This window comes from Physeter macrocephalus, chromosome 7 (assembly GCF_002837175.3).
Source record: "Physeter macrocephalus isolate SW-GA chromosome 7, ASM283717v5, whole genome shotgun sequence".
Taxonomy (NCBI): Eukaryota; Metazoa; Chordata; class Mammalia; order Artiodactyla; family Physeteridae; genus Physeter; species Physeter macrocephalus.
Window position 1 is genome coordinate 103,564,560 of NC_041220.1, and position 11,514 is coordinate 103,576,073.

At 41.5% G+C, this 11,514-nt stretch overlaps 1 protein-coding gene across 1 annotated transcript in view; it reads left to right on the forward strand.

Annotated features, from left to right (window-relative positions):
- Positions 1–10,962, forward strand: part of BOD1L1 (biorientation of chromosomes in cell division 1 like 1) — a 56,837-nt gene extending 45,875 nt beyond the window's left edge. The window contains exons 20-26 of the mRNA XM_024119195.3: positions 704–779; positions 858–892; positions 1,975–2,020; positions 4,168–4,217; positions 4,315–4,399; positions 4,806–4,959; positions 10,254–10,962. Of these exons, the coding sequence (XP_023974963.1) occupies positions 704–779; positions 858–892; positions 1,975–2,020; positions 4,168–4,217; positions 4,315–4,399; positions 4,806–4,959; positions 10,254–10,371 (564 nt within the window). The 3' untranslated portion in view covers positions 10,372–10,962. The remainder of the gene's footprint in view (positions 1–703; positions 780–857; positions 893–1,974; positions 2,021–4,167; positions 4,218–4,314; positions 4,400–4,805; positions 4,960–10,253) is intronic.
- Positions 10,963–11,514: the final 552 nt, after the last annotated feature.

Consider the following 11,514-nt stretch of genomic DNA (forward strand, 5'->3'; position numbering starts at 1 on the left):
ATGGCTGAGTAATATTCCATTGTATATATGTGCCACATCTTCTTTATCCATTCATCTGTTGATGGACATTTAGGTTGATTCCATGTCTTGGCTATTGTAAATAGAGCTGCATTGAACATTGTGGTATATGACTCTTTTTGAATTATGGTTTTCTTAGGGTATATGCCCAGTAGTGAGATTGCTGAGTCGTATGGTAGTTCTATTTTTACTTTTTTAAGGAACCTCCATACTGTTCTCCATAGTGGCTGTATCAATTTACATTCCTACCAACAGTGCAAGAGGGTTCCCTTTTCTCCACACCCTTTCCAGCATTTATTGTTTGTTGATACAACTTTTTAATAGTTCTGTTTGTTTTCAGCGGCCTCCTTTATTTTTTATAAGGGATCCCATTTGGTCACATTTAAGTGGACATACATATTTATTACAGAAGTAAAAGCTGACACTGAGCGCTTACTTCCATTATCTCATTATCTCATAATCCTCAGGACTCCATGAATTCATACTCAGTTAGCATTGTTTATCAAGTGAGGGGACTGCACTGAGAGAAATGAAGCACTAAGCCTAAGGTCACGTATTTTTTAAGAGACAAAGCTGGGATTTGAGACCTCTTAGGAGGGAACTCTAAATCCCATTTTGAGAAAGCAAACTATTTGTATAATAGAGGGTAAAACTTTTTATTGCTTTTTTTTCCTTCCCCCCTTAGGAAGATCAGCCAGTAATTATTAAAAGGAAAAGAGGAAGACCTCGTAAACACCCTGTAGAAACATCATTAAAAACAAGTAGGTATTTGGTGTGTTTTCAGTTCACACAAAAGAAATTTTCAAACTGATTTTCTAAGTGAGATTTTTATTTTTTAGAAGATGACTGCAAAACAGATGCTGGCATTGTCACTGTAAGTAATTGCAAAAGATGAGAATTCTTCAAATATCTGCTCTTGACCTGGAAAGAGTATACTGCAATATTAGCATTTTCAACTATCTTTTCTAAAAAGTATTTGAAAAGCTTTAAGAGATTTTCTTAAATAAAACATCAAATAACCATTCAGATAATATTATGATTACTAATAGCTTCATATAAATATAATTATATTAATTGTAATTCACTCTGATTCTATCCTCACCTGTCAGTTCAGTTATATAAATTATCTAGGGACTTCTTGTCATCCTTGATTAAAATATAGAAAATAGCTGTTTTATATGATTTTTAGATAACAGCTTCTTTATGGAAACCTCCAAAGTGTCTATCTTGCTACTTTTTATGGAGGCCCTTTTATAATAGAATATACACCAATTTTGATGCAGGAAAATTGGCAGTAATACTTTATGTTTTTTAATATTCTTTATCTTTGACCCTGAAGTGTATACCCAGCAAAATCATTGTACCACTACGTCACTGCATGAGTTTCAATGATAGCATTATTAAGAGGACAGACATGTCCACTGACCTAACAAAAGCAAATGGGATTCAAGCCTCAGCTCTGCCACTTACTCCCAGATCTGTGATACTGGGCCAGTCATGTGACCCTCTCGAGACTCCCATTTTCTTGGATGTAAAGTAGTATAACAATATCTGCATTAATTATCTCACTAGAATTCTTATAAGACAACAGAACCAAAGAGCCACATGTAAGAGTGCAAATGCATTTACCAACACATAAGATGGTTTGCCGGGCCGGGTTGGGGAATATTAATAGCGGGCCATGCGTGTCCCTCCATTGCTCGCCCCCCGGCGTAGCAGCACAGTGGCTGGGAAAGAGGCTTGTGGCAGCCCTAATCCTCCTTGCAGAAAGACCTGTGTGCTCCGAATCAGGCATCCATATTTGCTTGGTATTTTTAATCAACTGCAGGAAGTAGGTTCCAGATATTCTACCTACATAATAAACAGAGGTCCTGTACGTTCTTTGCATTGTTGATTGACTTTCTATGTGATGATAACAAACCGCTGACTTCAGTTTTTTTCTTTGTTTAAATTTAGGTAGAACAATCTCCACCTGGCAGCAAACAGAAAGTAATGCAAACAGGTATGTACCTAAAAGCATTGCTCTGTGTATGATCTAAGGAAGGGGTGGGAGAGCCTGGCTGTCAGGGGAAGGTTTTAGAATTTCATTGTTTTTCAATGAAGTGGGTGGATTCCTTGGTAAAAGCAGCTGTCCTTGTAGCCATGAGAGTCTCTAACTATTGGCTTTTCCTGTGATCCGAGTCATTCTCAGTTTTGTTAGTCTGGGAAGCCTTCAGGAGGGGGAGGGCAACACAGAGCAAAAGAGGGAAGGCACTGCTGTGTCCAAACCATACTTTCGTGGACATGTTTTAGGGAGAAATAGATCAACCTGGGACTGGGAACTCTTATCAGGAAGACAGGAATTCAGCCCAAGAGCCTATTGTTTTCAGAAGAAGAATTTTGAAAGCAGCCTGTGCAGCTTCCAGAACTAGGATGCAAGAGATAAAATTGTTTCAATGAAGTGTTTTTGTCCTCATTCCAAGGAGAAAAAATATTCCAAAATGTTGATAATGATTAGCTCTGGCTGGTGAGATAGTAGGAACATTTCATGTTTTTACTGTTGCCTGCATTTTCCAGAATTTTTTTTTTTTTTTTTTTTTTGCGGTACGCGGGCCTCCCACTGTTGTGGCCTCTCCCGTTGCGGAGCCCAGGCTCCGGACGCGCAGGCTCAGCGGCCATGGCTCACGGGCCCAGCCGCTCCGCGGCATGTGGGATCCTCCCGCACCGGGGCATGAACCCGTGTCCCCTGCATCGGCAGGCAGACTCCCAACCACTGCGCCACCAGGGAAGCCCCATTTTCCAGAATTTTTACGATGTGTATATATTAATTTCATGGTTTAAATTTTTTGATACATAAAAGCAAAAAATAGCCATTGATGGGTTTGAAAGTGCTGACACAGGGAAAAAAAGAGAATATGACAAGTATTTTGGACCAAATACATAGCATGGTCATATCAGGAAAGTATATATTTTGATTAGCAAGGTAAAAGCAAATGTGTAATTTAAAAATTTTTCCATATTTAACTATGTGTGGGATCTTCTGATCATATTTTACTTTTTCTTGCCTCTTTGAAAATTAAGCTTTGATTATTTTTGTAACAAAAGGATGTTTTGCTTGTGTTTTGTTTTTAATCATCTTTTATTCATAATTTTATAATATTTTATATCCATACAACAAGAAATCTTTAGAACTCAAATGCCCTTTAAAGCCTCTATATTGTAAGCTATGCAATTATGTTTTAGTATTGTCGTTGGGCAGTAGTTTTCTGAATCTGGGTAATGATGAGCAGTTAAAGACTGGATTCTTCTTTGTGAGCCTTTTTCTTGGTTTTTAACTCTTCTACCTACGTTAGTTTAGTGAACTTGCAGAAAAGGCAGCTACACAGTCTTCATAACTAATAAGTCCACTTTTGGGTTGTTGAGTGTCTAATCAGCATCCTCATAATCTTAGCTTCAAACAATGCATTGAACTAAACTTCATTTTTCTTACCAAGATACATTCTCAGAAAATGGTAATATCTACAGAAAGCAAATACATAAAGAATAGGTATTCACAACCTAAAATAGGCTTATAAAATGTACTTTTCTAGATACCATGATATAAGTATATGGAGTCATAAGAATTCCAACTCCCCCCTTACCTGCTAGTTATGTGACTCTGAACAAATTACTTAAGTTACTCAAGCCTCATTTTCCTACCTATCAAATGAGGGCTGTACTATTTATACAGCTCCATTACAATTTGAGTAAAATCTGGAATCCTGACCTGCAGTTCCTGCTGTTTCTTGGGGCTCCCTAGATGTCCCCTTCCTCCTCCCTTTCCAGGTTCAGAGCATTTGAGCTGAAAGAGAGAAACCATGAAGGCAATCTAACCCAAATCCTCATCTCACATATGAAAAAACTGAGGCTGAGGGAATTTAAGTAATTTGCCTAGATCACATAGCTTATTCATGACAGATCTGAAACGCAAACTTTGGTATCCTGACTTTCATTCCGATGTGCTTTTTTGTTTAGGTATTCCACCTCAACATTTGCTTGGCTGATACAAAAACAATGATAAATCGTATAAAAATACTAGCACTGGTACATTCACAGACAGCAAGCCAGACTGTTGAAATTTAATTTGACACTAATTAAAATACTAATGCAGAGATCTTCCTTTTCTTAAAGATGAGTCCAATAAAGAAACACCTAACCTACAAGAACGAAGTGGAAGCAATGTAAGTGTTAATTTTCTTATCAAGACACGCCCTTTAGAAGTAAACTTAGTAAATGCTCAAGTGACCACCATTTCAACTTTAATTTTATCGCTTCTAGGATGACAGTGAAGAAAAATCTCTAGCAAATGTGCGTCGGAGAGGTAGAAAGCCCAAGCGTTCGCTCACTCTATCAGATGATGCTGGTATGTTCCTGGCAGAGTCTTAATTACAGAGTCTTATCATTTCAGTATCACCTTTTTAAGAGTTTTTCTTTGTATGAGGAGAAATCCAGGGGGTACAGCTAGTATTAATACTACATAAATATGTGTGAAATGGCTCTAATCCTGTGTCAGAAATGGTACATCCCAGATGCTTTTCTGAGTACATGTGAATTTTTTGCAAATGCTGGCTGTGAACTGCCTAAGTAAACTATCCCAGAGATTAAGTTAAACAGTTGTGAATTGCAAGTGCTGAGACAAAAAGGAAGTGGAAAACCACTTCTTCTGCCTCCAAGGCCCTAATATCCTTTGTTCTAAACTCTGTGACTCTGTCCTTTGGAAGTGTCTTTGGGAATTGTACAATCCAGGTGTTACCCTTCTATCTGAACAGAATCCTCAGAGCCAGAAAGAAAACGCCAGAAATCAGTTTCTGAAGCAACTGAGGACAAGAAAGACCAGGAGTCTGATGAGGAAGAGGAAGAAGAGGAAGAGGATGAGCCCACAGGAGCCACCACAAGGTCCAGCACCAGATCAGAGGCTCAGAGGTAACAGGGGACAAAGGAGAGCTTCCAAAACCTTCACCAGCTTCTCCATCAGAAAATAGCTGCAGGTTTCATGGGATTCTCTTGTCTTTGACTCACTTGTGCCACAGTGTGAGCTCTTTCCTTTCATTTTATCCTCAGCAGAGAGCACATGCTCCCAGCCCTCTGACATTTGATTTCCTCTGGGAGAGGCCATTTTCCCTCTTAAGCCATTTTTGACGATCACTTTGGAATCTTTTCCAGGCTTTAGATACCTGTTTGGTGGAACCTATTTAGTTCCTTCATAAATATTTATCAAGGATGAGTAGATGTCTCAGATGCAGTGCTAAGCACCGTGGGTAGAAACACAGATACGTACAACACAGTCTCTGTATGCAGCGTGCTTATTAGCTTCAGTGAGAGAGAGAAATCACGAGCCCATACCCGTTATAAGATGCACCTCACAGTGCTGTGTAACAGGTCCATCACGTGAAATCGCCAGTATGGCCACCATTTTCCACTTACATAACGGGCAATTTCATATGTTTCCCATAGTACGTTCTCCCAAACCCTAGTGTAGCCAGAGTCTCTGGAGAAAAGAGGACCGTGCATGGTCAAGTGAGTTTGGGGAATGCCTCTGAATTTTCTCTCCTTCTGAAGCCATAGTGTACATTACCATATTAAGGGCTTGTCTTAGTCCTAAAGGAAAGAAACCTGTTTAACTTTGTCAGTTATACTTTGTCCCCCAGCCCCTGTTATTATGCCTGTTAACATCAATCAGTATTCCTTTCCCCACAGCCCCTTTTGAGAAATGTTGCATCACCTTACAGTTTTATAACTTTTTCTGAAGCGTGAATATTTTCCATTTTTAATGTGATTCACAAGCTGTTAATCTTGGTATCAGCATCTATAATTTCATTATCCAAGATTTCAGGAATATTTATTTCAAGAGTAGCACTTATTACCATCTGCCACTGTAGTATAATAGTAATAATGTGTTATGTTTACATAAAGACTTAAAATGAGCCTATTTCTAATTCCTCTAAACTTGTACATTATTAGCCATTCATGATGTGGTTTAGTTTCTCAGAGAATGAGATTTTAGAGCCAGAAGACTTTAGGAGCTCACAGGGCTGAAGGTGAGGTGTCTCATGGTTGTTTTTTAGGTGGGGCAGCTCAGATAAATAGGAATCACAGAATTAAGATATCTGCTGATCGAGAGGGTGCATTTGGGTACAGACACCCCTCCCTCTTTTACACTTGTGGAAAGATCATCCAGTATAGTCGAGCCCAACTCAGAAAGTTCCACCGGCCTTCTAGGCATCTTCAAATGAGTGTCTAAAAGTAGCTAACAGATTTGCCCTTTAAAATTTATTCTTCAAAAATAAATCCTATTTGACTTATGGTTCTATAATCACCCGGATTATCAATGCTTCTCCTTAATGCACTTTAGGAGCTTGTGATTTACAAATGGATTCTTTTCACTTTAGATTCCTTGGCATTGGTTGATTGGTTCCAGGGCTCTGGCATCTTTATAATCTCACAGATTCTCAGGGTCACGTGGGGTCTCAGTGGGTCCATACTGCAAACCCATCAGTACCTCGATCATGCTGCCAGCAGCTCCTCTGAAAAGGTATTTCTGCTTCTGCGTGTTACCTCAGGGCAGGAAAGCCACCTCCTCATGGCATTCTCTTGTGTTCAATGGATGCTGGCCTCCCCATAGCTTCTACCTTGGGAGCCTCCTGTACAACTTTCCGTTGAACACTGGAGGGCGGCTTCCAGGTCTTTTCTTGTTTTGAGCCCCCTCGTCACCCTGTTTGTTCTCCTCAGTTTATCTGTATTCTCTTTAAGAAGCAAATGTTTACAGCAGGTGTGCGCTGATGAATCTAGAAGAGGCCTGTCCACCTCATTTTCTAGACTGTGCTTCAGCATGCATCCAGCTCACTGGGCTCCCTCTGCCTGGGCTGCACGCCGACTCAGCACCTTCCTTTTCCTCATGGGGCATTTCTTCTCCCACCTGATACTTGTGCAGGTGACTGCTCGGCCCAGTTCCAGGGCCTTAATGTTCAGCTTTGTGAATTGTACTTTCATCCATCTTGTCCCCTTATTCTACTCTGTTGAGCACTTTGGGATCTTATATCATCAGCCAATATATTTTCTGTTTATCACAGATTTATCTTTCTCTAAATCACGATATACTGTCCCACACAGTGAAAGCGGAGCTGGAGTCATATAAGCAGAGTTAGTCTCAGGTGACATGAAGACCTGCTTACCAACAGTGGTCCAGAAAACCAGCCATTTTCCTACTTTTAGTCCCCATTCCCTGACTTGCCCACGAGGAGCCTCGTCCTTTCTGGAGTCCCAGGGACTGGAGTGTTCAGTGCTGCCATTGCCCAGTGTTTCTATAATCTGTTTCAGAAAGCATCATAGTGAGCCATCTACACGTGCAACATCCAAACTTGGCAGCCCAGAAACAGTGTCTCTCAGAAATCACCAAAAATTAGCAAAAGAGAGATTATCTACCAGTGAAAAAGTTAGTAAATCTCCCCCATTAGGAAGGTAAGTCCCTGCTGACGTTCAAGTCACTTTTAAACCCCTGAGACTGGTTTTGGTGCAGTGATGCTTTCTCCCTAAGTTTAAGATTCTTGTCTTGCCAAATAACTGTCTTTGGGAATCATTTGTTTTCCAAGTGAAACCTACTCCAAACAGAGTAGGAAGGGCTGCCAAAAGGAGTCTCGGTGGCCTCACCAGTCTGCCCCACCTCACGGCCCTCCTGCACGGGCTTTATCCTTGACACTTGTGAGCCTTACCTGCCAACTCCTGCCCCCCAGAACCAAAGACAAGGCTTGTTTCTCCCCGAGTGGTCACAGACCTGAATGCTTGGTTAAATCAGTGCAGCAGGGTCCAGCAGGTAACAGCCCAGGGTCATTTCTGTTTTGCCCAGAGCACTGGAGAGGTGATGAGGTGACAGGAAAGCACTTGAGGCATAGCCATGAGCCAGCTTGCACCTTCAGCACGGCCTGGTTCATCTTCCCGCTTCCCACGGGTTGTGCCAACCCCTGCTCCCTGCCTCTGCCTGTGCTGGTTCTTTCCTGAGGAGCGCCCTCACCTCCAGCCCCCAGTCAGCCAGGTCCTTCCATCCTGTACGCCCGCCCCCTTCAGGACGCCACCCTGCCTGCTTCAGCTCATCCTCACCTCCTTCCTGCTGCCCTTCCAGTTGGGGCTGTGCAGTTGACAGTGGCGTATACCATTGCTTTATGTGCGTTCGTTTTGTTTTCCTCTCTGGTCCATAAGCTTCATCCTTGAGGTCAGGGGCTTGCCTTACCTTCTGTACATTATAGCATCAAAAAAATAAAAGACTTCACATTGTATAAAAACTGTTTTGATGTCTCTTATCACATTTGATCTTCATAGCGTACTTGTATGTATGCATTATTATCCCCATGTTATAGAAAGCGGAGCAAACTGAAGTGCCGGGCACCTTTCACATAGATTCTCCCATTAATCCTCATTAAGTAAAATGTAATATTTATCCTTATTTTATATATGAGAAGAATCTTAGAAAGGTCTGGTTCGTTATTTCTCAAACGTGAATGTGCAGGCCAATCACAGAGGCTCTTGCTGAGATGCAGGCTCTGATTCTGTAGGTCTGCGGCAGGACCTGACGGTCGGCATTGCTCACAAGCTCCCAGGTGCTGCCAGTGCTGGTCATAGGCCACCTTCTGAGTGGAAAGAAAGGGTCTGTCAGGTGACCTAGCCAAGCTCGCACAGCTAGACGGAAGCCCCTGCGCAAAGCTTCTGTTCTCTGCGGTATGGCATCCAGCACAGTGCTGGCACACGCCCACTCCTCGGTAAATAGCTGCGCACTTAGTGGCTGATGGCTTTCCCTGGTCATGGTTTGAAATGGGATATTGACAAGCGCTGGGTTTTAGCCGTTCTCAACACATGCATAGATAACATTATGCTGAAACTACATCATATACAACAATATTTGACTCAATTTGAGCTTATTTACTTCTGCTGTCAAAGGAACAATAAGCAAAACATGTCTTCACATCAGTAGAGTCCCATCTCCTGCAGTTTTATTTTCCAAGTATCTTCACTGATATAACGTTTACTGCTCGCTCACACGTCGGGCTTTGTACTAGGCACTGGAGAGAGGAAAAGGAATAACCTCAGCAGCTGCCCTGGAGAAACATCCTGTCTAATGGAGGGACGTATGTGTACCTGACTTTCAAACTTTTTTGACAGTAAGCAGCTCATGTTAAGAATGTATTCTGCAATATTGTCGATGTCACTGAAACAATTTTCATGAGCCAAACTGAATAGAAGTGATATCAATGGTCTATTGTGTTTTATTAATACATTGTTTTAAAATAATGGCTCTAGCCTGCAATTTGAAAAACTCCAGTGGATAAATTAACAACGGAAAGTGCTGTGCGGTTTCCGAAGGGCAGCTTGCTCTGTGATGAGGAAGGCTTCCCAGAAGGAGTTGCTTTTGAACTGGGGCTTCAAAATGAGGTTTGCTAGATAGGAGGTGTGGCGTTGTTCCAAAAAAAAAATCACATGCCAGAATATGAACATGTCAGAGAACAGTTTGTGTTTGGGAATGGGGCTACTTTGGCAGGACTATAGTCCAGAATGGTGCAGCAGTTGAGGGCAAATGGTAAAGGACTTTGTGTATTGTGTTCTGGATGACTTTGTGCTGAAAGCATCAGAGATCCTAGAGAAGAGATAAACAAGACGGTGATATTGACATGATTAACTGAAGTTTCCGACAAATCAGTCTAATGGCAGAATGGAGAGCAGGGCTAGGCTGCTGGCAGGGAGACTGGGTAGGAAACTCTTCTCAAGTCCCCATGCCTTTTCTAACGCTGCCGGCTGTCCCCTGTGGTGACGTCCTATGAGACACGGTTGTGCGCGGGCTCAGACGAAGGCTGCCATCCCGCTGTGTTCTCACCAGTTGTTTCAACATGGGACTGGCCGTTGATTTCTTTATTGTATAGATAGAAGAACTAGGGCCTAGAGAAGAAAGTGGTCTTGACCAGGATCCACACCCAGAGTAGGACAGAGCCGGAAGCAGAGTACAGGCTTCCAAACTCCTCCACCCATGCGTGCCCTGTTAGGAGGTGAGGCTGTCAGCAAATAAACAGTCAGCATAGGCTCTTCTAGAGTCTCCCTGTCCTGTGTAGACCTTATCCAGGTTTTCTCTTCTTGGCTCTCAAGGTCAAAAATCTTCCAATTTTTGAAGAACTCCCAAATTATTTGAAGCAGCTCTTTTTAAGTCTTACCACGGCCTTGACTTTTGTTTACTGCAGATCAAAGGCACAGCTCTCCCCTTCTACCAAGCGCAAGAGAGAAGCCAGCCCTCCCGGGGCACGCACCAGAGGCCAGCAGAGGGTGGAGGAGACCCCGGTGAAGAAGGCAAAGCGGTAATCTGACTGCGGCCACCCCTGGCTGGTCCACAAGGGGACATGGTAGAGAGAAGAGGGACAAGCCTCAGGGCCACAGGCTGTTGTTTTTAACCAGGGGAAGGCCGTGCATGTGCTCCAAGTTCCTAGGTGCAAGCTTTTTCTTGTTATGTTTTAAACAGCTTTATAAACTATTGTTCATAGAAGTATTATGTACATTTATTTCAGATAAAGGAAAATAAGTTTACTTTGTACCTGAACTCAAAACAAAGTAGTTGTATATTTTAACATTTGAAATTGGGATTTCCCGATGTGACACATCACTCACGCAAACCCTTCTAGCCCGTCAGACACCAGGCTGCCAATTGGTAATCTGTGTACAGTATATAAACATGTAAAAACAGGTTGTATTTTACTGTATGTATGATGCTAATCAATGAACACTTTATTTATTTTACAGAGAAAACTTATCTGTGAACTTTACTATATATCTGTTTATTTTATTTTATTTTTTTTAATAAAAAAAAAAAGGGTTTTAAATGCTATGCAGTCATTAGTAGAGATGTTTTAGGACTCTGCCTGCCCTGTAACTATCTGAATCTCATCTGGCAGGAAATACAGACTCTTCTCGCATGTATCCAAGTAAAGTAGTTTAGCTCAAAAAGGGGTCTCCATTGCTTTTCTGTTCACAGTTGTGATTCTGTTTTTTAAGAATGTAACTTGTTTCTAGATTATACTCGCATCTGTGACTTTACTACCAGCCCCACTGACGTAGGAAATTCCGGTTCAAGTAAAATTACATCTGTCACCTGCAGCAGAAACCCCTGTGTCGGTGTCCATTCCTCTCTGTGCTGCCCCATGTTCTTTCCATAATGTCTTTTTCAGTGAAGAGAAATTCATTGACGATTAAGTCACTCCTGTTTATCGAGCTTCAGGATTATATATTATTTTATACACAGTTATTTCAAGATAGAAGCTGGCTTTATTGCCAGATTCTTTTTTAAACATGTTTTAACTCTCATATGAGCAAACTGTCCAACTTAAGTTTTTCATAAGATTAAGCTTTTCTTAAGATCAAATTTGCCTCTAGCAATGATGTGATGAGTTGCCAAATAATTGAGATTGTCTTAAAATGTTTTGTTCATATTCTTGTTTTATAATTAAAATT